Genomic DNA, 27,245 nt, shown 5'->3' with positions numbered 1-27,245 from the left:
GAGATGAGGGAATGTCCGGGTTGGATGGGAGTTTTGATTATGCTGGCTGCTTTTCTGAGGCAGCAAGTATAGACAGAGTCCATAGAGTGGAGGTTGGTTCCTAAGACGTGCTGAGCTGTGTCCACAACACTCTTCAGATTCATCTGCAACGGGGTGACTTGTTGGATGCTTTTCTCTGGTGAATTGATAAAAATTGGTAAGGATCAATGGGGACACACTGAATTTCTTTAGTAGAGACATTAGTGAGCTTTCTTGGTCATCATAGACTATCAGTGAAGTTCACTCCAAGGAACTTAAAGCTCTTAGCCCTCTCAATGTCAACACCATTGATGTAGACAGGTGTATTATTCCAAGTCAGTAAACTTTGTCGTTGACTCACAGTTAGCAGATTAATAGGCAGAATTGGAAGGTCACTGCATTGCAGATTTAATTTATAAACAAGGGAGGTTAGGTTCATCAGCTTGAAGTATTGTCTGCTCATGTTGACCCACTAAGGGTTCTCAGGACTTTCTCCCTCTCATGCAGATTTTCATTACACTTGGTGTTTTCTTTCTGCAGCAATTGAGATTGGCAGTATTTAGCTTGTGGGAGTGGAACTAGATTGTTCGAGTGGTTGGAAAGTATTTTCTCAATTAACAGTCCGTGACATTTGGCAGTGGAAGCTTTAACTCGTGTTAGGATTGTCAAATCAACCTTTATAAGACAGCTCAGTGTTTCCAATGACTCTACCGTGTTTTTGGTAGCTAACGCAACCGCTTGAGTCAGCCGTAGAAGCCCAAAAAATTATCTTGTCCTTATCTATCTGTGAAACGTTCCACTTTATGCTCAGCTCATGTTCTCTCATCAGGGCTTTTCACTAACCGCCAATATTTTCCTTTGCCTTCCAGTTTCACAAGGAGAGGTTTAAAATTGACATGCCACACAGGTTTAAAGTCTACAACTACAAGAGCCCCACCTTCTGTGAGCACTGTGGAACACTACTCTGGGGCCTTGCAAGGCAAGGGTTAAAGTGCGAAGGTAAATGCACAGGTCACGCCTTGAACACCTCGCTTCCTATCTGCGATCCACTGGGAATTTTTCCTCTGCTGTTTCCAGCTTCTCCTTCACAGCTAGCTTTAACAGGAACTTGACATATAATGGAGTTAACGGCAAGGCAGGGTGATATTATTGTGGCAGAAGGAAGTCTTAAGGTTGCCAAAATAAAGAAAAGAGAAGTGGAATGGTTTAGGGAGAGAATTCAGAGCTTAAGACTCAGGCACAGGTGGCAAACCATTGATATTAAAGAAATAATGAAGCCAGAATTAGACAGACACGCCAGAAGAATTGAAATTGGAATTGGTTTACCATGGTCACATGACTCAAGGAACTGTGGGATAGCTTGTCTTGTATATTGGTCATACAGGTCAGATCATTACACATTACACTGAGGTCAAACAAGGTAAAAGTAAGCTAGGACTTTTCCTTTTGGAGTGAAGGAGGATAAGAGCTGATGTGATAGAGATGTACAAGATGGTAAGAGGCATAGATAGAGTGGATAGCCAGACTCTTTCCCAGAGTGGAATAGCTAATATTGGGGGGGGGGGGGGGGCATAATTTTGAGGTGATTGAAGGAAAGCATAGAGGGGATATCAGAGGTAGGTTTTTACACAGAGAATAGTGGGTGCTTGGAATGCCCTGCCGGGGGTGATGGTAGAGGCTGATAAATTAGGAACATTTAAGAAGCTCAGGCACATGGATGATAGAAAAATGCAGGGCTATGTAGGAGGCCTTATTGTGCTGACCTTTTAACCTATTTCAACATCGTGGGTTGAAAAGCCTTTACTGTGCTGTAGCGTTCTACATTCTAAAACAATAATAAAGTGTAACAACTGCAGAGAAAGTGCAGTACACATAAGCAGTCAGGTGCAAGATCACAGTGAGGTAGATTGTGAGGTCAAGGGTCCATCTTATCATACTAGGGGATTGTTCAATAATCTTATACAGTGATAGAATCTGTCCTTGAGCCTGGTGATAACATGTTTTCAGGCTTTTATATCTTCTGTGTGATGAAAGCTATTGATATTGGTTTATTATGGGTACTGGTTCATCTCATGCAAGAGAGCCAAAGGCTTTTGCACAGTACAATAGCAATTGCTGCAAAAAAAATCATAACATATGTGAGTGATAAATCTGATTCTGATATGGCTCTCTATTCCTGACTGAGAGTGGGAAGGGGAATCCTGGTTGGGAAAAGGGGAGAGAGCGGCAAGTTCTGGAGAGGTATTCTGTAATGCTGAGCCTTTATAAGACACTAGTCAGGCCACACTTAGAGTATTGTCAACCGTTTTGGGCCCCATATCTCAGAAACGATGTGTTGTCATTGGAGACAGTCCAGAGGAGGTTCATGAGGGTGATTTCAGGAATGAAGGGGGTTAACATATGAGGAGTGTTTGGCCCTACACTCACTGGAATTTAGAAGAATGCGTGGGGATCTCATTGAAATCTACCGAACGTTGAAATGACTAGATAGGATGAATGTGGAAAGTATGTTTTCCTATTGTGGGGGTATCCAGAACTAGAAGGCACAGCCTCAAAATTGAGGGGCAACCCTTTAGAACAGAGGTAAGGAAGAATTTTTTTTTAGCCAGAGAGTAGTAAATCTGTGGAATGCTCTGCCATAGACTGCAGTGGAGGCCAAGTCCGTGGGTATATTTAAGGTGGAAATTGATCATTTCCAGATTGGTCTGGGCTTCAAAGGATATGGGGAGAAGGCAGGTGTATGGGGTTGACTGTGATCCAGGATCAGGCATGATGGAATGGCAGAGCATACTCGATGGGCTGAATGGCCTAATTCTGCTCCTATGTCTTATGGTCTTATTATTGTCACATGTCCCAAGATACAGTGAAAAGCTTGCCTTGCATATTGTTCATACAGATGAGCTGATTACCCTGTGCATTGAGCTAGAACAAGGTAAATGCAGAATGAAGTGTAATAGCTACAGAGAAAGTGCAGTACGTACAGGTAAACAATGAAGTGCAAATTCAAAAAAAGTCCTATTGCATTGGCTGGGAATTGAACTCGTGTCTCCCATGTAGCAGGTGAAGATTTTACCCCTGAATCACAAATGCCCAGGTTTCTGAAGGTGTGGAGGTAAGTGATGACAAACCAGTGAGAGATTTGAAAAGATGGCCGAAGATCTTTAAATTGAGCCTCGGCTTAGCTGAGGGGCAGCATAGGTCACTGAGCAATGCCAGTGGCAAGGTCCAGTTCATTGTTGTGTGCGCAAGTGCAGTTACAATGACAGACTTGCAGTAGCATCACAGACATATAGGTTTAGACAGTATACAGCAGCAGTCCCCAAAGCATGTGCTGCCGGGCCGTGAGGAAACGATATGAGTCAGCTGCACCTTTCCTCATTCCCTGTCACGCACTGTTGAACTTGAACTGTTCAAGGGTTGCCAACTGTCCCGTATTTGCCGGGACATCCCGTATATTGGGCTAAATTGGTTTGTCCATATATGGGACCGCCCTTGTCCCATATTTCCCCCACTAATGTAGAACGTTCCTATGAAACCTTTCGTGCCGAAATGTACTCACTGAGGTTCAGATGAATGGGGGGGGAGGGGATCTCATTGAACCCTATTGAATATTGAAAGGCTTAAAGAGTGCATGTGGAGAGGATGTTTCCAATAATGGGCGGGTCTAGAGGCAGAACACACAGCCTTAGAGTAGAGGGATGTCTATTTAGAACAGGGATGAGAAGGAATTTGTGTAGTCTGGAATTCATTGCCACAGATGACTATGGAGGCCAGGTCATTGGATCTATTTAAAGCAGAGGTTGATAGGTTCTTGGTAAGTCAGGAAGTCAAAGGTTATGGAGAGAAGGCAGGAGAATGAGATTGAAAAGGAGAATAAATCAGCCCTGATTGAATGGTGGAGCAGACTCAATGAGCCACATGGCCTAATTCTGCTCTTATGTCTTATGTTTTTTTTAAGGATCCAGCATTGAGAACTAGATGGCAGGAGATTTTTCTTTGTGTTTCCCTTTGCTATTTCTTGCCCAGCTTTGCAGTGGATTGGAGCAATGGGCAGGTGAATTTACCTCACTGGCCAGCTGGTTGTGTAATTGTCTCTCATGAAAGAAGAGCCTGGAGCACACGAAGATCATCAAGGTCCCTTTGAAGTGAGGCAGTGTTAGTTGAAGCAAAATTCCAGGAGACAGGGAGCCAGATTATCCCAGTTTTGTTGGCCATTTACAGTGAGCTGGGTGGACTGTGTGTCATGGAGACACCAGGGTCAAACATAAGCCTTAAAACAGAGAATAGAACAGTACAGCATAAAAACAGGCCCTTCAGTTCCCAATGCCCTGCTGAACTAACTTAATAGCAATTAAATGCCTAATGAAATTAATCCGTTCTATGTCCATATCCCACTCTTCATGTGCCTCGCCAAGAGCCTCATAAACACTTTTATCATGTTTGACTTCACCACCACCCCAGGCAGCATATTCCAGACACCCACCACTCTGTGTTTAAAAGATGCAACTGACCTACACATCTCCTTTGAATTTTCCCCCCTTACCTTAAATGCATACCCTTTAGTATTAGACATTACAACCCAGGGAAAAACTACTGGCTATCAACTTTTGTGTATGCGTCTCATAATCTTGCGAACTTTTATCAGGTCTCCCCTAGGCCTCTGCTGCTCCAGCGAAAACAAACCCAAGTTTGTCCAACCTCCTGTTATAGTACATAACTTCTAATCCAGGCAGCATCCTAGTAAAACATTTCTGCACCTTTTCCAAAGCCTCCACATCCTTCTGAGCAACGAAAACTGAATACAATACTTAAGATACAACCTAAGCAGAGCTTTATAAAGCTGGTTAAAATCAAGCATGCCAAACACCTTCTTCACCTCCTGTATAGGCATTTTCAGGGAGCTATGGATATGGACCCTAAAATCTTTCTGTACATGACTACATTTTGCCATAAACAGTGTGTATTTGATCTCCCAATGTACACTTCACACTTGCCTGGATTAACCCCCGTCTACCATTTCCCTTCCCATATCTGCCACTGATCTATATTGGCTTTAGGAATGAACATACGACGTAATCTGTCTGAATGTATGCAGCCTAGAGTTCTTCACTGTATCTCAGTGAATGTAACAGAAATAAACAAGCTCCAGTTCACATCATGTTCAAGTTTAAGGTTTATGGAAAGTGGGAAACTTGATCTTTTATCACCAGCACTAATCGAGTGTGAGTGTGCCCTCTCTTTATTGTGAACTTGGAAATGCAGTTTCATAGGAGTTAACTAAACAGAACATTGGGAGCTGGGTATTTGGTTGGATTATTACAGAAGCCTGAAGGAACACGCTCAGAGATTCAGCAACAGCTTCTTCCCTTCTGCCATCTGATTTCTAAATGGACATTGAACCCACGAATACAACCTCACTACTTATTTTTTTTACGCAACAACTTATTTTAACTTACCTATTTAATATATATATATATACTGTAATTCAGTTTTTTCCTCTATATTTATCATGTATTTCATTGTACTGCTGCTGTTAAAGTTAACGAATTTCACAGCATGTCAGTGACATTAAGTCTGATTCTGACATACAGTGAAAATCTTTGTTTTGCATGCCATCTTTGCAGATCCCCTCATCACATCAGCACATTGAGGTAGTACGAGGGTAAAGTAATAACAGGATGCAGAGTGAAGTGTTACAGAGAAAGTGCAGTGCAGGCAGGCAATAAGGTGCAGGACTATGAAGAGGGAGTTTGTGAGGTCAAGAGTTCATCTCATTGTACTGGAGAACCATTCAATAGGCTTATAACAGTGGGACAGATGCCGTTCTTCAGCCTAGTGGTAAATGCTTTCAGGCTTTTTTACCTTCTGCCCAATGAGAAAGAGGAGAACAGAAAACGTCTGGGGTGGATGGGGTCTTTAATTATATCGGCAGCTTTCCCAACATAGGGGAGTAGCATAGACAGAGTCCGTAGACCGATTCCTGTGATGGACTGGGCTGTGTACACGGCTCTGTGCAGTTTCCATACCGAGCTGTGGTGTATCCGGGAGGAGTCTATGGGGCATTGATTAAAATTGGTGAGGGTCAATGGGGACATGCTGAACTTCTTTAGCCTCTGAGGAAGTAGAGGCACTTGGTACAGCTGAAGACCAGCATGGCAATAGAAGTCCAACAGTTGCTTCTAACTCCTGTGGATTGTCTTAAAGTTCCAGTAGAGCAGAACGTCTTAGTGAGCAGCCCTTGCCCTATACCGGTGTGGTTAACACGATAGCCCTGATTGCTGTTTGCTCTTCTCTCTGACAGAATGTGGAATGAACGTCCACCACAAGTGTCAGAACAAAGTGGCCAACCTGTGCGGGGTGAATCAGAAGATGATGGCTGAGGCCTTGGCCCAGATAGAGAGTGAACAACAGGTACAGAATCACTGCTTGTTTCTTGGCTTCTCACCTCCGCGCCAGGTAAAACGTCAACAAATGCAAAGCTAAACCCATCGAAAACTCGAGATTCTGCAGATGCTGCAAATCTGCAGGACACACACAAAATGCTGAAGGAACTCAGCAGATCGGGCAGCATCTATGGAGAGCTATAAAGAGCCTCCATTTTGGACTGAGACCCTTCACCAGGACTATAAAAACTAAGTTCAGTTGATTATTGCTCTGTGAGCGAAACGTCGTTTACAAAAGAACAGCTGCTTCCATAATAGCAAAACTGAAAGCAGGTCAAAAAGAGGTAGAACGAAGAAGAGAAACCAATTTCTCCAGCTGGTGTTTTGTAAATCCCGAGAGCGCATTAAAATGAGGGCAGCTTAAGTAAATCGGAAATATGTGGGGGATGTTCAACAGGTCAGGCAGCATCTGTGGAGAGGGAAACTCCGGCTGGTATATCCACAAAATGCTGGAGGGACCCAGCAGGTCAGGCAACATCTGTGGACAGGAATGGACAGACAATATTTCGGGGCAAGATCCTTTATCACATGGTTAGTGACGGCAGCAGGGGAGGAATTCTAAGCATTTAGTTAGAATTAATGTCATGCCTGATTTATGCAGGACTGATGAAAGGTCTTGCCCAGAAATATTGATTGTTTATTCCCCTCCACAGATGCTGCCTAACCTGCTGTGTTCTTCCAGCATTTTATGTGATCTGTTTGATTCGCAGAGAATGGTTGACCAATTTCTCCCTGGCCTGTTGGTCTCAAAGTTCCTTGCTACAGTCAGGGCTGCAGAGACAAATCCAGCTTTGGGACTCAATCTGAGACTGGGTGAATGGACAGGTTATTGACAATAGACAAAGGGTGCAGGAGTAGGCCATTCAGCCCTTCGAGCCAGCACCACCATTCACTGTGATCATGGCTGATCATCCACAATCAGTATCCAGTTCCTGCCTTCTCCCCATGTCCCTTGACTCCGCTATCATTAAGAGCTCTATCTAACTCCTTCTTGAAAGCATCCAGAGAATTGGCCTCCACTGCCTTCTGAGGCAGAGCATTCCACAGATCCACAACTCTCTGTGTTGAGACTGGGTGAGAAAGTTTTTCTTCCTGAGAAATAAAGGATTTCTTCTCAGTGGCCACTTTATTAGATACACCTGTCTGTACACTTGCACAGCTCAAGCATGCAGCCACGGTCAAGAGGTTCGGTTGTTGTTCAGATCAAACATCAGACAGGGGAAGAAATGTGATCGAAGTGACTTTGACCATGTTGACCAAGTGATTGTTGGTCCCAGATGGGAGGTTTCAGTAAAAAACTGGCCACTGGGTGTATAAGGGATCCCATACATCTCCTTCACATGTTTTAAATTTGCCATTTTGGTTGGAAATGACACATGGGGGACTGCAGATACCGGGCACAGAAAATCAAAGTTTCAAGGAACATCCAAATCCAACCACTGAACTTTTAATGCCCTGTTTCTGTGTCTCTTAAATGCAGGCCCGTACTCTGCGTGACAATGAGTACGTAAGTCGAGAAGAACCTGTTAGCGTTTTCAAAAAACCAGCAGACACTCAGCAGGCTGTAGCTTCTGTGAAAGGTAATGTAATTGGGTCTTGTCACTCTCTGTGTGGTGGGTCTGGAACCAATGTTACTTGTGAGAGAGGAAGAGAAGAAAGAGGCACTCCATTAGTCGGGGTTGACAACAGATGTCTACATTCAGTCAATACGGAAGCTAACGCAGTACGATATGGGGAGCAAGCAACTGCCCATGCAACAGCCCCCCCCCCCGCCTCCACATAGCTGAAGAATCCAAAGGAACAGCAGAGGCCGATACAGTTTGGCATCAGGGACCTTCCGGGAGTTACCGGTCAGCATTGAACTCAAAGTAGGACTACCTTAGGGACTCCAGTTCTGGCCTTTTCCTCAAGGTTTACTCCCAAGGCCGTCCCCATGATGGGTTTATCCACAAGACAGCAGAAACTTGAGATTAGTTTTCCTCATCCTGGATGAGCTGCCAACCACGGCTTTAAGGCACCAGTAACCTGTCTTTGCCCCTTCTCCTGTCAGTAGAAAGGGTTCTGTTGGATTCAGTAGCTAATCCACACGTGAGGACCAGAAATTGGATTTGGTTATCAGAGGCTACTTGAGATGTACACCATTGGGAGCATTTAATAAGTAGTGGGAGCTTGTTCCCCACTATCACCCCCAACTATAACAATCTTGGAAAACCATGTGAGGGACATACATCTTGATAACACAAGTGTATACCATTAGATTTATAATCGCTGACTTGTATGATGTGAAATTTGTGGCAGCTATACTGTGCAACGACATAAAAATACTGTACAAAAATTGCACAAATAATTAAATAACATAAATAAATAGTACAGACAAAAGGACTAACATGGTTATTCAGTTCAGGCGGCATCATTACGGGTAGGATGTGGAGAGGGTGGTGAGGAGATTTACCAAGATGCTGCCTGGATTAGAAAACATGTCCCATGAGGAAAGGTTGTGCGAACTAGGGCTTATTTTCATTAAAGTGAAAGAGATTGAGAGGTGAATAAAATGATAAAAGGCATAAATGGAGCATCTTTTCTCCCCAGAGCAGAAATGGCTAATACAAAAGGGCCTAAATTGAAGGTGATTTAAGGAAAGTATAAGAGAGATGTTAGAGGTAGTTTAATTACACAGAGAGTGGTGGGTCCATGCAACACCCTGCCAGGGGTGGTGGTGGAGGCAGATACATTAGGGGCACTTAAGAGGCTCTTAGATGGACACGAATGAAATTAAAAGGAATGACTATGTGGGAGGGAAGAGTTAGATTGGTCTTCGAGTAGTTTAAAAGGTCGACACAACATCATGTCTGCTTCAGTAGACGTCCTTCCTAAATCCCTTTCTGAGTTTTCATTACTATCTGCAATTACCTTGAGTCAGTCAACCGCCTTCAAGAGACAGCATTCATCGTGAAGGACCGTCACCACGGGAGACAAGTCCTCCTCTCAATACTACCATCAGAAAGGAGCTACAGGAGGCTGAAGACCCACACTCAACATTTTAGGAACAGCTTCTTCCCCTCCAGCCATGAGGTTCTGAACGGTCCACGAATTCAGAATCAGAATCAGGTTTATTGTCACCGACACACATCGTGAAATTTGCTGATTTGTGGCAGCAGTACATTTTTAAAAATTAAGTTACAAAACAAACAATCTGAGCACAAGAGAACACCAGCTCACTATTCCTCTTTTGTACTCTTTGTAACTTTTAGCAACCTTTCAGTTCAAGGGTGGCAGAGTAGTCCTGCCACTGCCTTTAAGAACTTCGTACATTCTCCCTGTGACACATGGGCTTCCTCCGGATACTCCGGTTTCCTCCCACATTCTAAAGATGTACGGTTAAGGTTAGTAAGTTTTTGGCATCCCACATTACTGCCAGAAGACAGTGCATCCTTGGTCTGTGTTGATCGTTTCACTATATGTTTCGATGTACATGAAACTAATTTTTAAGATTCTTATATCTTTTATGCCTTGCACTGTATTGCTGCCACTAAACAACAAATGTCATGTCAGTAACATTAAACCTGGTTGTCATTTTGATAGTTACTGGCCGACCTTCAAATCACGTAGCTTAATAGCAGTCGCGTCCTGAGGGGTCTCTTTCCTTACGGGTGTGTGTTAATACGGCCAGCTGCTTTGGGACTGTTTCTTCTCTCTCTACCTGCGTCTGCGGATGATGGGGGTGGGTGGCGAGGACAATCTGGGTTACCTGTCTCCTGTGAGGGAATGCATTCTCTCTGCTGAGTTATTGTCCTTTGTCTCCCTCGAGTGGCTGTTTCAGGAAGAACAATGAAAATTTAAAACATCATGTTTCCATACATGCAGCTTCTCTTCAAAGTGAAACCCCACTGGTTTCCTTGGCTGTGTAAATCTAGGGGAGACACACTCCGGTCCCATGAGATTGAGATGGCACTCCCACCCCAAACCCCGGTTTGTGTGGATGCTGTGTAACTTGCTAACCTGTTACAACTCAGTGCCCAGAAATAACGGACAGCACACTGCATCCGTTAAAGGAATTATAGTTATGAATCTTAACTAAAGGGTTAGGAAAGGAAAAAAAACAAAAAGGGCCCATTATAACTAAAGTCAAGTGTGCACAAGTTGTAGCTCAGCTCTTCCAAAAGTCTTATTCACCGATCCTCAGTAGACCTCAGTACTTTGCTCCATCGAATCATGGTCCCCCACCAGGTCGAATCCTACAACAGGTTCTCTCCGGTGTCTTCTCTCTTCACCTCCCACTGGACAAACAAAAACCCAAGACCAACCTTAGTGTCCCTCACAAAACCTCCCAGTTCCACCATCCCAATTGGATGACACACATTCCTCAGCATCCCTTACCTTCAACAATAACCCAAACAAGCTGAAAACGGAACAGATTGTCTTGCAGAACTGCTAAACTGAAATACCTACAGCATAGCAGGAAAAATGTGAACCAGGGTGTTACAAAAGTTATAAGCACAAGAGATGCTGCAAATACTGGAAATCTTGAGCAACACACTCAAGAATTGACACCTTGAGGTGAGACCCTTCATCACAGAAACCAGAATTAGAAGGTGGAATTCCCCTCCTCCTCCTACTCCCCATCTTCCCACTGTCTTATTCTGGCTTCTGCTACCTTCCTTTCCACAGCAGTGCGTCTAAATCATAAAGTGAAGATCATAATGAGGTAGTTTGTGAGGACAAGTCCATTCAGAAGGTCCATTCAAGAGTCTGATAACAGTGGGGTAGAAGCTATTCTTGAGCCTGATGGTATGGTATAGTGCTTTAAGGCTTTTATAGCTTCTGCCCAATGGAAGAAGGGAGAATAGAGAATGTTTGCGGGGGTGGGGGTGGGGTCTTTGATCATGCTGGCTGCTTTATTGAGGCAGTGCCAAGTGTAGACAGAGTCCGTGAAGGAGTGGTTGGTTTCTGGTCTACAGCTCTTTGCAGTTTCCTGCGGTCATGGGCGGAGCAGCTGTCACACTAAGCCAACCTAATGTAAGCAAATGAAATCAGTGTAATTGAGCAAGAAGGCTAGCGTGGATGGGGTGGGAGGAAATGTCTGTTTCTCTGCTGCGTGACACTATGACTCTGTGACCAACAACGCTCAAACAAGACAGTAGTTCTCCCACACTACACGGTTGTTTAAATAACCATCTAATGAAACAAAGCAACAGCAGAGGTCCATTTAGACTTGCTGTCCATTATTTCGAGTATTTAACTCCTCCTAACAACTCCAAGTCTATGGTTATTGACATGATGTGCCTTAAGAAGATGTGCTCTTGACCGGTTCTCTGAGACGGAACAAGTATCTGAGATTAGCTCCCCGCAAAGCGAGCTAATTCTGATCCTTGTGCATGTTAGCATAACACTTTACAGCATTAATGTTCAGGGTTCAATCTCTGCCACTATGTAAGGAATTTGCTTTCCCCGTGACCACATGGGTTTCCTCCAGGTCCTCCGTTTTTCTCTCACGTTGCAAAGACAGACGAGTTAGGGTTAGTAAGTTCTGGGCATGCTATGTTAGCACCAGAAGTATGGCAACACTTGCAGTCTACCCCCAATACATTTTTGACTGTGTTTGTCCTTGTACTGTATATTTTGATGAATCATAGAATATACAACATTGCCATTCAGTACAATCCCTTCATCCCAAGATGTTGTGCCGACCTTTTAACCTACTCTATGATCAATCGAACTCTTTCCTCCTGCATAGTCCTGCATTTTTGTTTCATCTTTGAGGGAGTTTCTTAAATCCCCGGAATGTATCTGCCTCCATTGCCATTCCTGACAGGGCTTTCCATGCACCCACCACTGGTATACATGTATATTTTGATATACATGTGACAAATAGAGCTAATCTTTCACCTTTCCTCACTCCTGTCCCCAGAGGTGCAAGGTATCAGCTGGGAAACACCAACAGAAGAGGGAGAGAGCTGTCCCCCGGACTCTCCCATCTACGAAGAACCACCCGGGGTTGACCAGCGAAAGTTTATCATCGATGACTTCACTCTGCACAAAATGTTGGGGAAAGGCAGCTTTGGCAAGGTAAGAAGATAAAAGTACTTCATTCCGTCAGTCACAGATTACAAAGGATTCACAGGTATAAGAACTAGTGTGCCATTCAGCCCATCAAGTCTGCTGTCCAATTCTATCCTTGGTCACATCTCTAATGGAAACTTGCAATTCACTGCCAAGGAAGGTGGTAAAAGCAGATATGATAGCAATTTTTAAGAGGTACTTAGACACATGAACAGGCAGGGAATAGAGAGGTATAGACTGTGTGCAGGCAGGTGGGACTAGTTTAGCTTACCATCATGGTCAACACAGATAAAACCATAAGACATAGGAGCAGAATTAGGCTATTCGGCCCATCAATCCTGTGCTGCCATTTCATCATGGCTGATTTATTATTCCTCTCCACCCCATTTCCTGCCTTCTTCTTGATATCTTTGACACCCTCTAACATATCAACCACAGCTGTAAAAATTCCACAGATTCACCATCCTCTGGCTAAAGAAATTCCTCCTTATCTCTGTTCTGAAGCGATGTCCTTCCATTCTGGGGCTTTGCCCTCTGGTCCTAGACTATAGAAAATGAGCTGAAGAGCCAGTTCCTGTGCTGAGCCATTCTGTATACTTTCTCATCCACAAAAGAATTGAGAAGTAGCCCTCCCCAGTCAGTTCTGGTCACCTCATTATAGGAATGATATGGAAGCTTTAGAGAAGATGCAGAGGAGATCTACCAGGATGGTGCCTGGATTGAAGAGCATGTCTTATGAGGAGAAGTTGAGCAAGCCAGGGCTTTTCTCTGTGGAGTGAAGCGGGGGATGATATGTGACATGATAGAGGTGTACAAGATGATAAAAGGCAGAGATTGAGTGGGTAACCAGAGACTTTTTCCAAAAGCAGAAATGGCTACTACAAGGGGGCATAATCTTAAGGTGATTGGAGGAAGGTATTGGGGGATGTCAGAGTTAAGTTTTTTACGCAAAGAACACACTGCCAGGGGTAATTGTAGAGCCAGGTACATTAAAGACATTTAAGAGACTCTTAGCAAGAATCTCTTTCTTGAAAGAATGGATGAAAGAGAAGTGGAGGGCTAGGTAGGAGGCAAGGGTGAGATTGATCTTAAAGTAGGTTACAAAGTCAACACAACATTGTGAGCCAAAAGGACGGTACTGTTCTGTAATGTTCTATCTTCTCCGTTCAAACTGATAATGTTTCTTGTACCTGTCGTGATCCTGACAGGTCTTTCTTGCGGAGCTAAAGGGCAAGAACCAGTTCTTTGCCATCAAGGCGCTAAAGAAGGACGTGGTGCTGATGGACGATGACGTGGAATGTACTATGGTCGAGAAAAGGGTTCTGTCCCTTGCTTGGGAACACCCATTTCTCACACATCTCTACTGCACATTCCAAACGAAGGTAGGATTCCCTTACTAATTCATTCTTAAAGTTACTTTTCCTTCTTGAATGCCTGCTGTCCTTCAGGTAAGTGGCTTCTACAGTGCATTGGGGAAGGCACTTTCAGGATTAAAGAGACGTTAAAGATTAGCTTTATTTGTCACTTACATCAAAACATACAGTGAAATGGGTTTTTGTGTCAATGACGAACATAGTCCCAGAATGTGCTGGGGGCAGCCCGCAAATGTCACCATGCCTCCGGTGCCAGTGTAGCATTCTACGAGCCACTAAACCTAACCCATACATCTATGGAACATGGGAGGAAACCAGAGCACCTAGAGGAAACTTACACAGTCTTGGGAAAATGTAGAAGCTCCTTACAGACAGCGATGGGATTTGAACCCTGATTACTGGTGTTGTAGAACGTTGCCCCCTAAGCTTACCTAATGTTGATTCAATTTCACTGGAGGAATAGAGATATATTTACAAATCAAGAGGGTGTGTGAATTGGTAAAGAAACTAAAAGAGGTGGTGTTCCTATACGTCTGTTGCCTTGTCCTTCTGTGTGGTTAGGTCCCAGGTATGAGAGGTGCTGTCAGACTAGGCAGGGTAACTGCAGTGAATTTTAGTAAAATTTTACTGCTCACTGCAGTAACCATGCACCAGAGTTGGAGGGAGCATCCAGTCAGAATAGTGCTAAGCTGCAAAGTCCATCGAGGTCATGGCTCAGACTTACCTACTTAGTTTAGGTTCGTAGGGAAGGTTTTGGAGGCAGTGCAGGGAATTATGGGCCAGGTTAAAGTTGAGGGACAAGGTTGGGGGAAAGTTAGAAGTTGCGGGCAGTAAATGAGGAGTTGAAGAGTTAGGGACCGGAGTCGGAGGTTGGAATCCAGGGTCAGAGTGCTGTGTGTTCGAAGGCCAGTGATCACTGAGGATTAAGGTCATGGTGGCAGGTGCTGAGGATGAAGGCCAGCGAATCCCCAGGGTCAGTGAGTCCCGTGGACAAGGGCTGCTGGACCTCAGGCTGGTGAGTTTCCCAGGTCAGTAACCCCACTCCCCAGTACGTAGATGGTCAGAGACTCAGTAATGGGAAGAGTGTTAAATATAATGGCATAAAGGTTAGTAAGTTTGGACATGCTATGTTGGTGATGGAAGCATGGTGCTGCTTGTGGGCTGTCCTCAGAGCATCCTTGAACTGTGTTGGTCATTGACAAAAAACAACACATTTCATTGTGTGTTTCGATGTACATGTGACAAATAAAGCTAATCTTTATCTTTATAAATATCAAAGGTAGTAAGTTTGATTCTCTAACTGATAATTGGTATTTTCCTGGTAGCGGTTTGGCATGGGTAGCCACATTTGATCCTCTAAAAGTTCTCTGTGCCTTGCCTTGTAATGTTTATAACCAGGGGCATAATTTTAAGGTGATTGGAGGAAAGTACACCCCATCCTCGTTATATGCGGGGGATACGTTCCTCGAAGTTGAAGCATAATGTGAATAATTATTTAAATGGAGAAAATAGGGATGCGTTCCAGAGGGCTTCCTAAATATGTTTTATCTGTAATTTATTCACATTTTCATACCAATACGACACAAAAGCAGTACCACAAGACAATATTTGTATTATATTTCATCAATTTAAGGTAATATTCAACATAACAAATCATCGAAAGTTATCATCTGCGGGTTTACAGTACTCACCAGTGGCAGGTGTGTTCGCTCCGGGAGATGAGTGGTTGTTGTGGTGTCGGGCAGCTTTACACGGGTAAGGTGGATGGTTGCGGTTGTCAGGATATCAAGCACAACAAGGGGTGAAGGAAGACTCACAGAACTCTCAGAACTGCCGGCAGCAAAAGATGACACCGATTTGAAGAAAGTGGTGAGGGTTGTTTGCTTGGCAGCATTTTGTTTTTCAGCAAAAATTTGCTTATAGGGAAGAAGGGGTGACGGCAGGGAATGACTGAAATGCTGACTCCATTCTAAACGTGGGTCCATGTCCATCACCACTTGTGCCAAGTGTTCCAACTTTCACCATTCCTTCACCGTTGGTAAACTCCCGGGATTTTCAAAATCGTCTGTTGCTTGCAGCATCTGAGAGATAGTTCGCGGTAAAAAAAAACGTACACCTTGAATGTGGGTTACACAGGTCGAGTGGGTGGATCAGCGATGTTGTGTTAGGCGGCAGGAAACGCACTGTTATGTTGGGATGAATGCTGTCCAAATGTTTAGGGTGGGCTGGTGCATTGTCAAGCAACAAAAAAACTTTAAAGGCAAGATTCTGTTCCCGGCAGTAGCGTCCCAGAGCTGTGTTACCTTCAGCTGATGCCATGCTATTTATAATTTCCAACTTTTTTTCAAGTGTTAAAGCGGTCCTCTGCCGCTCGGCTAACGGCCCAGTACGTGACATTGGATGCTTAGGAGGCATAGTTAAATATTTCAAGCACAAAATCACTGCACCGTAGGTAAAACCAACAGAAGTTTAAGAGCGGAAGATCGCGCATCCACACCTTGCCAAAACCAATGTGAGAGTGGCGTGAGTGAGATTGTGAGGTGCGCGCACCTGACTTGTATTGGCGGGGAAGCGGTGCTTCTTGTCCCAACAGTGGGACTGTGAAGTGTGTGCCCGTGACTTGTACTGGCGGGAAAGCAGCACTCCTCGCATAACTGTGAGTTTTGGACACATATAAGGAGACGTTAGTAGAAATAGGTTCCTCGCATAACTGTGAATCCACATTGTCTGCAGACGCATATAACGAGGATAGGGTGTATAGGGGGGATGTCAGAGGTAGTATTTTTAAACAGAGAATGGTAGGTGTGTGGAATGCTGTGGCGGCATTACGAGAGGCAGATCTTTTGAGTAGAAACTCTTAGACAGGCACATGGATGACAGAAATGGAGGGCTATGTCAGAGGGAAGACTTAGATTGACCTTAGAGTAGGTGGAAAGGTCAGTACAGCATTGTGGGCTGAAGGACCTTACTGTGATGTTATGTTCTATGTACGTAGACCTCGGCTGCAATGTTCGATGTTCTATGTACGCAGACCCAGCCGCTCTATTCAAAATGTTGCCTTGTTGTTATTCCCTGAAATTCAGCCCTTGGTCCCCACCTGGAACTGAATGGTCCTGGTGAAACCGAAAGTTCCTAAAATATTGAGTATGGGTCCTTCGGTTGCTGTCCCTCCTCCCCGATGGTAATGATGAGAGGAGGGCACTTCCTTAGTGGTAGAGTCCTCAGTGATGGATGCCGTCTTCTTGGGGCACCTCTCTTTGAGCGTGTCCTCTATGAAAAGTGCTGGCAAACGGGACCAGCATACAGCCAGACCCTGCTTAACGCTGAGGATGCCCTCCTTGGAGATGGAGCGCTCTGTTAGTCAGTGCTATGCAGGCTCATTATAACATTATGTAAATGGACATGTGCGCCTGATTTTAAAGAAATCAAACCTGAGATATATGATATATTATTTTATTTATACTCGGTAATCCATGGAGTAAAAAACATACAAATAGGCCTAACCTGTTCATCAATGGAGCAGGAACACTTTGCAGCAGCACCAGAGGGAAGTGGGTGCTGGTTTATCTGCTGGCCTAGGGGCATGTTTCATTGTGTTTGGTCATCCACCCGCATATTTAGGTTTATTTTCCATTTTTTTCAAGCAAATAGCTCCTTGAACAAGTCACCTTCATTGATGATAACTTTGAGGTCATCATTGCGGAAGCTTTTATCTTGTCTGCATTTTGTTATAATTGTTCTGATCGTCGATGCAGCCAATTTCAAAGAGGCGCCAACATCAACCTTACACTCACCAGCTTCCAAACGCCATGTCACTTGCAGTTTCACATCCGTGCTAATGCTTTTCCTAATCATCTTAGATGTACTACCCTCACTGAAAGTTGCAAGCCGTTTGCCAGTCATGATGGGTGAAAAAAAATGGAAGAACTTGGCGAGGGAGCAAGAACGTTTACACACGCTGGGGAGGCAGAGCGTGAAGTAATATGTGATTGGCTGTGAGTGGCTCAGAGCGTACATAAAGCACTCTCATTGGCTGATTGAATGTTTACTGTAATGGTGGCTGCTCTTGAGAAGTTATAACTCTTGCTTAGAAAGAATTTTTGCCATTTTTTAAAAAAAATTTCGATGAAGAATTAAATGACCTCATTGTAACGAATCAGTGCCACGTGGGGTCTGAGTGTGTTTGGGAATCTTGGTCAGCATGGACCAGCTGGCCCAAAGGGCATATTCTCATGCTATGAGACTACAAACTGTGAATAACCTGTGACTGAAAGGGCTGATCCGAGCCCGAGTACCCTCAACGATAACTCGCCCCCTTGACAGTGTTGCTTGACTTCCACACCTGTGTATAAAGAAGGGCAAAGAGACAGACAGCAGATGCCTTCTCAAATAACTCACACCCACAGAAATGAGTTAATTGCCATTCACGATAACAATCAAAGGTCAAAGTGATAATACCAAAATTTCCCTGCACTGTGATGGAGAGAAACGTGCAAGTGGAATCAGTTTGTAATAAAATGAAGCTGTTTACTTATAGTAACACTTTAAAACGATAATCAACGCAATCTATTTGGATTCTATCCTCTATAGACAAGGATATTTTTCAAACAACAAAGCACTTTCTACCTATTGATTACATCTGCTCAGTCTGTGCACTGCCCACTCCATTTCCACATAAGATTCTACAGGGTGCTGTCATTTAGATCATACTGTCAGTGGCCACATTATTAGGTACCTCCTGTACCTACTAAAGTGGCCACTACATGTACGTACATGATTTTCTGGTTCCACTGTCAAGATTCAACATTTTGTGCATTCAGAGATGCTCTTCAGCATACCACTGTTGTAACACATGGTTATCTGAGTTACTGTCACTTTCCTATCAGCTTGAACCAGTCTGGCTGTGCTTCTCTGACCTCTCTCGTCAACAAGGTATTTTTGCCCATGGAACTACTACTCACTGGAGACCACTAGCCAATATCACCCCCAGCCCTCACTGATGAACCAACTTTGTGTCCCCTTTCTTGTCACATGCACCTCAAGTGCTAACTGCAGATTCAGGTTCATTTATTTATCACCTCTACATCAAATCATACAGTGAAACGTGTCATTTGCACCAACAACCACCGTAACCTGAGGATGTGCTGGGGGCAGCCTGCAAGTGCCAACATAGCATGCCCACAGTGTTCAGCAGAACAGCAACAAAGTGCGTATATCTCACCATACACTACCCTGAGATTCATTTTCTTGCAGGCATTCACAGTAGAACAAGGAAACACAATAGGATCAGTGAAAAGCTACACACAAAGACTGACAAGCCACCAATGTGCAAAGCAAGGCACTCTGTGCAAATACAAAGAACAAATAATACTGAGATCATGAGCTGCAGTGTCCTTGAACGAGAGTCCACAGGCTGTGAAGTCATTTCAGAGTTGAGCTGAGGTTGTCCATGCTGTTTCAGGAGCCTGATGGTTGAAGAGTGATAACAGTTCTTGAACTTGGTGATGCGGGACCCGTGTCCTGTACCTCCTGCCCCAATGGCAGCGGTGAGAAAAGAGCATGGGCTGGGTGGTGCGGGTCCTTGATAGATGCTGCTTTCTTGTGCCAGCCCTCCTTGTGGATTCTGACTATGTTCAGACCGTAACTCGATTCAGAGGTGATTGTGCTGTGTTTATTGGTTTATCTAATATATAGCCCGCACGGATAAGTGACACAAAGCTTGATGCCGCAGTGGGTCTGGACGTTAGTTTCATCGCTGGAACAGAGTAACGCAAAGTTTTATGTGAATGATTATGTAGGGAGTAATGAAGCACGTGTATAACAGCATGAGGAACATTAGATAAGTGAGAATGGTGACATAAAGTATATTAAGAATCTGCAGAGCAGTTATGTAGGGATCACTAGAAACATGGGAGTGATTGAATCAAGAATAATGGATAATTATGGTGAATTTGTGGGGGAAATAAAGGAAATCTGACCGTAATGGCGAAGTAGATTTTATTTGTTCAACACAACCTCACAAACTATTAAGATCTTGCAGGATATCTGTCTCTGTTTGGTAAACTTTGTTTTCTTACATAACATGTAAAAGTGCAGCTGATTTCCCTTCCAGTGGATGGCTGAGCTACTCTTTTTGATCAGCTATGACCTTAAGACGTGGGAGCAGAATTAGGCCATTTGGCCCATCAAGTTTTTGCTCTGCCATTCTATTGTAGCCAATTTATTGTCTCTCTCACCTTCATTTTCCTGTCTTCTCCCCTTAACCTTTAGCACCCTTACTAATCAAAAACCTCCGCTTTAAATATACCCTTTGACTCAGCCCCCACAGTTTTCTATGGCAATGAGTTCTACAGATTCATCACCCTCTAGATAAAGAAATTCCTCATCTCTGTCTCACTGTTCATCATTTCTTATCAGTTTGATGTATATTTATCATTTTGATTTTATCACTGAGGACACAGCTCTGTAAAGTCTGATTTCTGAGCCACTATCAAAACCCTGAGATATTCATGAGGAGTCCGGTGTTCAGATCTCGCTGTGGGGAATTTAAATTCAACATGTTAAATGAATGTAGAAGGGAAGGCTATAAAATTGCCATGTTGTTATCAAAGTTCACCTCAGTGGTACAGCAGAATAGTCCACCATCTCAGAGGAGTGTGGTTGACCCTTATCTACCACATACTTGATGGTCAACATGGTTATGTTGGGGTGAAGGGCCTCTTTCTGTGAAATGGCCCCAACAAGCCACGCAACTCCAGCAGGTGAGTAAGTATTTGGTTCCTCCACACTCTCCCTGAACTGATTGTGGTCATCCAGAAGGAGATGTCAGGAGATCACACCCCAGTCCTCTTTGAAGGGATCAGCGGTGGAAAGGTTGAGCAGCTTCAAGTTCCTGGGCATCAGCATCTCAGAAGATCCATCCTGGGCCCCACACGTTGATGCAGTCATGATGAAAGGCACACCAGGGGCTCTGCTTGAAGAGATTGTGCATGTCACCAAAGGCTCTACCGAATTTCTATAGATGTACAGTGAGGAGCATCTTGGCTGGTTGCATCACAGCCTGGAAGGGAGGCCCCAGTGCACAGGAATGGAAAAGGCTGCCGAGGGCTGTTGATTCAGCCAGTTCCACCAGGGGCACAAGCTTCCCCACCATCGAGGGTGTCCTGAGAGGAGGTAGCTACCTCAAGAAGATGGCATCCATCCCTAGGGACCCTCACCATCCAGAACATGCCCCCTTCCCATTACTACCATCAGGGAGGGGGTACAGAAGTATGAACAATTAGGAAACAGCTTCTTCTCCTCCGCCACTAGATGTCTGAATGGTCCATGAAGCCATGAACACTTTTTTTATTCCTTCTTATTTTGGACTATTATTCACTTCTGTAATTTATAGCAATTTTATGACTTTGCACTGTACTGCTGCCACAAAACGAATCTGTGCCAATTCCAGCTGAGTAACATCTCAGTGTTAACTCCCCTTTGTGGTCTCATAGCTCCCTATGGGACAGAAGCAGACCCTAATCTTTATCCTTATGATCTTTATATTTAAGTGCAATGGTTAACACACACTTGAATCACCTTGGCTAAGGCAGACAACTCCAGTTGGCACTGAGATCACATATCCCTAAATCCCACAGCACGGTCTGTGTGGAGTTTGAACAATCTTCCTGTGATCACGAGAGTTCCCTCCGCCTTTCTGTCCGCATTCCAAATCCATGCAGATTGGGAGAATAACTTGCTGCTGTAAAAGGTTCCTAGTGTGTAGGTGAGGGATAGAACAAGGGGGAATTGATGGGAATACAGGGAGAATAAAATGGGATTCATGTAGGATTATTGTAAATGAGTGACCGATGGTTGGTTCAGATTGTTTTGATAAAGGGGCTGCTTCATACTGCACCTCTCTGCATCTCTATAATGAGTTGTCAGATCCAGATCGACAATAGTATTTAAGAAGCACATGGATAGGTACATGGAGGGGTAGGCTTAAAAGGTATGGACTGAACACAGGAGATTAGATCTAGCTGGGTGGGCACTGTGGTTGGCATTGACTAGACGGGCCAAATGGCCTGTATCCGTGCTGTACTGCTTTATGATTCTGTGACCATGAGATTAATTGAACCTCTGCCTTTTGATCGGGACATTTTGTATTCCTCCTGTTTTGGACCGGTATATTGATCTTTGATTTCCCCTCTACACAGGAGAACCTGTTCTTTGTAATGGAGTATCTGAATGGTGGGGACCTGATGTTTCACATCCAAAGCTGCCAGAGGTTTGAGGTGCCAAGAGCAACGTGAGTTAGTTCCTCATTCTGATGTCATTTCTGACTATGCCGCTGTCTCTGTCCATTGAGCTGGCAGCTAAGTGTGAACCTTGTAGTAGTCTGGAGTCACATTTAGACCTTCCATAAAGGACCTGAGTGGGTGTGAAACTATTGGTTGCAAGTGGTATTTCATTCCAGGGTTAACCAAATTCCTCAGCTTCCAAAGTGGGTTCCAACCCTGGCTCCAGAGAAATCCAGTAACACATCCATTCTTCTACCATACCCAGCTCATTATCCTAAGGTTTTGCTTGAATTCTTGGTGGAATTTACAAACCCAGTACATGCTTAAATAGCCTTATCACTCTTGGCAACAGAAAACCTTGAAACAATGAAACTCAGCACTAAGGTGCATCAAATGTTCTCAGATTTCACTTGTTTTATACGCACCAGTTTCTCATCACTAAGACACGTACCTAGAGTTGGAACAGGAGACCCTTAAGGAATACTTTGCTTCGGTATTCACCAGTGAGAGGGAACTCGACAAATGTAAAGCTCCATGGGTCCATTAGAATGCAAGTTGATAAGGTGGTTAAGAAGGTAAATGTGTTGGCATTCATTAGTTGAGGGATTGAGTTCAAGAGCCGTGAGGTAATGCTGCTGCTCTATAAAACTCTGCTTAGACCACACATGGACTATTGTTTCTGGTTAACTCGTAGGAAGGATGTGGAGACTTTAGAGATGGTGCAAAAGAGATTTACCAGGATACTCAAGCAACACACATCAAAGTTGCTGGTGAACGCAGCAGGCCAGGCAGCATCTCTAGGAAGAGGTACAGTCGACATTTCAGGCTGAGACCCTTCATCAGGACTGTCTCGGCCTGAAACGTCGACTGTACCTCTTCCTAGAGATGCTGCCTGGCCTGCTGCGTTCACCAGCAACTTTGATGTGTGTTGCTTGAATTTCCAGCATCTGCAGAATTCCTGTTGTTTGCGTTTACCAGGATACTGCCTGGATTAGAGAGCACGTGTAATGAGGAAAGATTGAGTGACCTAGGGCTTTTCTGATTGGAGCGAAGGAGAATGAGAGGTAACTTCACAGAAATATATAAGATGACAAGAGGCATTGATCAAGTGGACAGCCAGTGCCTTTTCCCAGGGTGGAAATAGCTGATGCACAAGGGCATAATTTTAAGGTGATGGAAGGAAAGCATAGGCAGCACATTAGGGGTAGGCCTTACACAGAGAGTAGCAGGTGAATGGAAAGCACTGCAAAGCTGGTGGAAGAGGCAGATACATTAGGGACATTTAAGAGACTCTTAGATAGGCACATGGATGATAGAAAATTCAGGCTATGTGGGAGGGAAGGGTTAGATCGATCTTGGAGTAGGTCAAAAGGCAGACACAGCATTGTGGGCTGAAGGACCTCTATTGTGATAAAGGTCAAAATCAGGTTTATTATCACAGATGTACAGTATAAAATGTCAGTGAAATCTGTTGCTTTGTGGCAGGAGTAGAGTGTAGGACATAAAAATTGCTTTAAGTTACAAGATAAATAAATAAATAGTCCAAAAGACGAATAACAAGGTAGTGACCATAGGTTAGTGGGCCATTCTCAGAAATCTGGTGGAGGGGAAAAATCTGTTCTTGAAGTGTTGAGTGTGTGTCTTCAGGCTCCTGTACCTCCTCTGTGATAGTGGTAACAAGAAGAGGGATGTTCTGGATGGAAGTCTCTTTTCCTGAGGCACTATCACTCGATGGCAAGGAGGGTTGTGGTATTATGTACGAATATTATGGTAATCAATCAATAAACTGCTTGGGAAAACAGAAATGGTTTAGCAAATGATCTCTCAACAGCTTCCCGTGCATATGTTTTATATTCCTTTCACATTTTTTGCAAAGTCCAGAGGGATTTAAAGTGTGCTTCCTGAAATGGAATCACTGTTATCAGTTTGGAAATGAACTGGAAGTTGTATACAGTAAATACTAAATTATGATCAATCAGCGATAAACATTGGCTCAGGCACTAGGGATAACTCCTTCGCTTTTCTGCAAACTAAGCCTGTTGATTTTTTTTTAGACCCACTATATGGAGCCTGGGTTTAACATCCTATTCCAAAAGGCAGTATCACTGACGTTGCCACTCTCCCTCAGTGCTGCATGACCAGATTTCTGGATTTCTGGTTCATGATTATCCCAACCTTCTAACTCAGAAAGGAGATTGACACCAATCGAACCGCACGATAGTGTGGTAGTTAGCATAACATTACGGCGGTTCCAGATGTCACCGATGGGGTTTCAGTTCCCGCCGAGGAGTTTGTACACTTTCCATGTGACTGTGTGGGTTTCCTCTGGGTGCTCTGGTTTCCTCCCACATTCCAAAGACATGCAGGTTCAGGTTAATAAGTTGTGGGCATGGCAACGGCTGCAGGCCCAGCACAACACACACAGATTTGATTTGACGCAAAAGACGTGTTTCGATGTACCTGCTCAAAAACCATGGGTAACACTTTCTCTGACTCTCTTTGGTTTGACCCCAGGGATTAAGTAAATTATAAAGTAAATTACCGTCTGCGGTGAGAGAAAACAGTCACCAGTCGCTGTTGAGGATCAGTTGCAGAGGATCTGATGATTGAATAAAACGTATTAATTCAGAAATTGTTTATATGAAATGTTTTCATGGAATTAAATCTCATTGCAGGTTTTATGCAGCTGAAATCATTTGTGGTCTCCAGTTTCTTCATTCCAGGGGTATCATATACAGGTAATTGAGGCCCAAGAACACACATTTTTCTGCATAACTTCTGAATTTTAGTTGTAGATTCAGTCAAACACCCTGAGCTGAGAAATTTGTTTTTGCAAAGCCGTTGCTAACCATAGACCAAGAAGATGAACGAGAAGATAAGAGGCATGATCGAGTGGTCACACAGCAACTTCTTCCTAGGGAAGAAATGACTAATACCAGCAGGCATAAATTTCTGGTGATTGGAGGAAAGTACAGGGGGGAAAATCCAGGGGTTTCTTACACAGAAAGTGGTAGGTGTGTGGAACACCCTGCCAGGTGTGGTGGTAGAGGCAGATACATTAGGGACATTTAAGAGACCCTTATATAGGCATATGGATAAAAGAAAAATAGAGGGAACAGTTAGATTGATCTTTAGTAGGCTAAGAGATCTGCAAACATCATGGACCGAAGGGCATATATTTTGCCCTATTGGTCTATGTTCTATGTTAGAGTTAAAATTCTGTTAAAGTGCTCATTGAATTAGATAATTTATAAAGAAGGATATGGTATCAGAACGCACAGTGAAGAAGATGAAAGAGTCCACATGGATTTATGAAAGGGAGCTCATATTTAATTAATTTGTTACTATTTGTCAAGGACACGTCAAATATAATAGATAAGGGGGAACCAATCAAATGAATTTGTTACAACAACACAACGGAGCAGGCCAGGCAGCATCTCTAGGGGGAGGTACAGTCGACGTTTCAGGCCGAGACCCTTCGTCAGGACTAACTGAAGGAAGAGTTAGTAAGAGATTTGAAAGTGGGAGGGGGAGGGGGAGATCTGAAATGATAGGAGAAGACAGGAGGGGGAGGGATGGAGCCAAGAGCTGGACAGGTGATTGGCAAAGGGGATACGAGAGGATCATGGGACAGGAGGCCCAGAGAGAAAGACAGGGGTGGGGGAGCCCAGAGGATAGGCAAGGGGTATAGTCAGAGGGACAGAGGGAGAAAAAGGAGAGTGAGAGAAAGAATGTGTGTATAAAAATAAATAACGGATGGGGTACAAGGGGGAGGTGGGGCATTAGCAGAAGTTAGAGAAGTCAATGTTCATGCCATCAGGTTGGACGCTACCCAGACGGAATATAAAGTGTTGTTTCTCCAACCTGAGTGTGGCTTCATCTTTACAGTAGAGGACGCCGTGGATAGACATGTCAGAATGGGAATGGGATGTGGAATTAACATGTGTGGCCACTGGGAGATCCTGCTTTCTCTGGCGGACAGAGCGTAGGTGTTCAGCAAAGTGGTCTCCCAGCCTGCGTCAGGTCTCGCCAATATATAGAAGGCCACATCGGGAGCACCGGACGCAGTATATCACCTCAGCCGACTCACAGGTGAAGTGTTGCCTCACCTGGAAGGACTGTCTGGGGCCCTGAATGGTGGTAAGGGAGGAAGTGTAAGGGCATGTGTAGCACTTGTTCCGCTTACAAGGATAAGTATAAATGAATTTGTTAGTGGCCTTCAAGGTTGTGTGATGTAAAATACAAAAGGGATGTGGTCTACTTAGATTTTCAGAAGATTTGATGAGGTCCCTGCAGAAGATTATGAATATATAAACATATAATTTAGAGCATGACAGGACAGAAACAGGCCCTTTGACCCATCTAGTCTGTGCCAGTCTGGTCTTCTGCCTGGAACCACCTACTTGCCCCCAGACCATAGTCCTCCATACCTTTCTCATCCATGTAATATCTACACTTCTCTTTACAATCGAGCCTATATCCACCATCTCCACTGGCAGCTCATTCCACACTCGCACACCATTCTGAGTGAAGACGTCCCCCCACAAATTCCCCTCAAACATTTCACCTTTCACTCTAAACCTATGGCCTTCAATCTAGTCTCACCCACACTGACAGAAAAAGCCTGCTTGCAATTTCCCTATCTATACACTTCAAAATGTTGTATACCTCTATAAAATCTCCCCTCATCTCCTACGCTCCAGGGCATAAAATCCTAAACTGTTCAACCTTTCCCTATAACTCAGGTCCTCAAGTCCTGGCAACATCCTTGTAAATTTCCCCTGCACTCTTTCAATCTTATTGATATCTTTCTTCTATGTAAGTGACCAAAACTGCACACAGTATTCTCAATTCAACTTCACCAACATCTTATAGAACTTTGACAAAACATCTCAACTATAGTGGGACTATATGGGTCCTGTTTCAGTGAGCAAGATCTGACCAGCATAGGGATTGGTGCCTGGGCCCCAGCTAACAGGAACCCACATCCATTATTTGTCTGAGCAGACCAATTTCCAAGCCTGCTGACGATGCTGAACTAGGGTGGGATCATGAGCACAGAGGCTGCA

The 27,245-nt window shown here is 44.1% G+C and overlaps 1 protein-coding gene across 2 annotated transcripts in view; it reads left to right on the top strand.

Moving 5' to 3' along the window:
• Window positions 1–27,245, top strand: part of prkcq (protein kinase C, theta) — a 130,956-nt gene that overhangs the window by 90,840 nt on the left and 12,871 nt on the right. For both annotated transcript variants that reach the window (XM_072240951.1, XM_072240952.1), the window contains exons 8-14: window positions 888–1,017; window positions 6,320–6,429; window positions 7,942–8,041; window positions 12,370–12,527; window positions 13,730–13,903; window positions 22,093–22,184; window positions 24,852–24,914. In XM_072240951.1, the coding sequence (XP_072097052.1) occupies window positions 888–1,017; window positions 6,320–6,429; window positions 7,942–8,041; window positions 12,370–12,527; window positions 13,730–13,903; window positions 22,093–22,184; window positions 24,852–24,914 (827 nt within the window). The remainder of the gene's footprint in view (window positions 1–887; window positions 1,018–6,319; window positions 6,430–7,941; window positions 8,042–12,369; window positions 12,528–13,729; window positions 13,904–22,092; window positions 22,185–24,851; window positions 24,915–27,245) is intronic.

This window comes from Mobula birostris, chromosome 23 (genome assembly GCF_030028105.1).
Source record: "Mobula birostris isolate sMobBir1 chromosome 23, sMobBir1.hap1, whole genome shotgun sequence".
Taxonomy (NCBI): Eukaryota; Metazoa; Chordata; class Chondrichthyes; order Myliobatiformes; family Myliobatidae; genus Mobula; species Mobula birostris.
The sequence above is the reverse complement of the archived record's forward strand: the minus strand, read 5'-3'. Positions and strand labels throughout refer to the sequence as shown.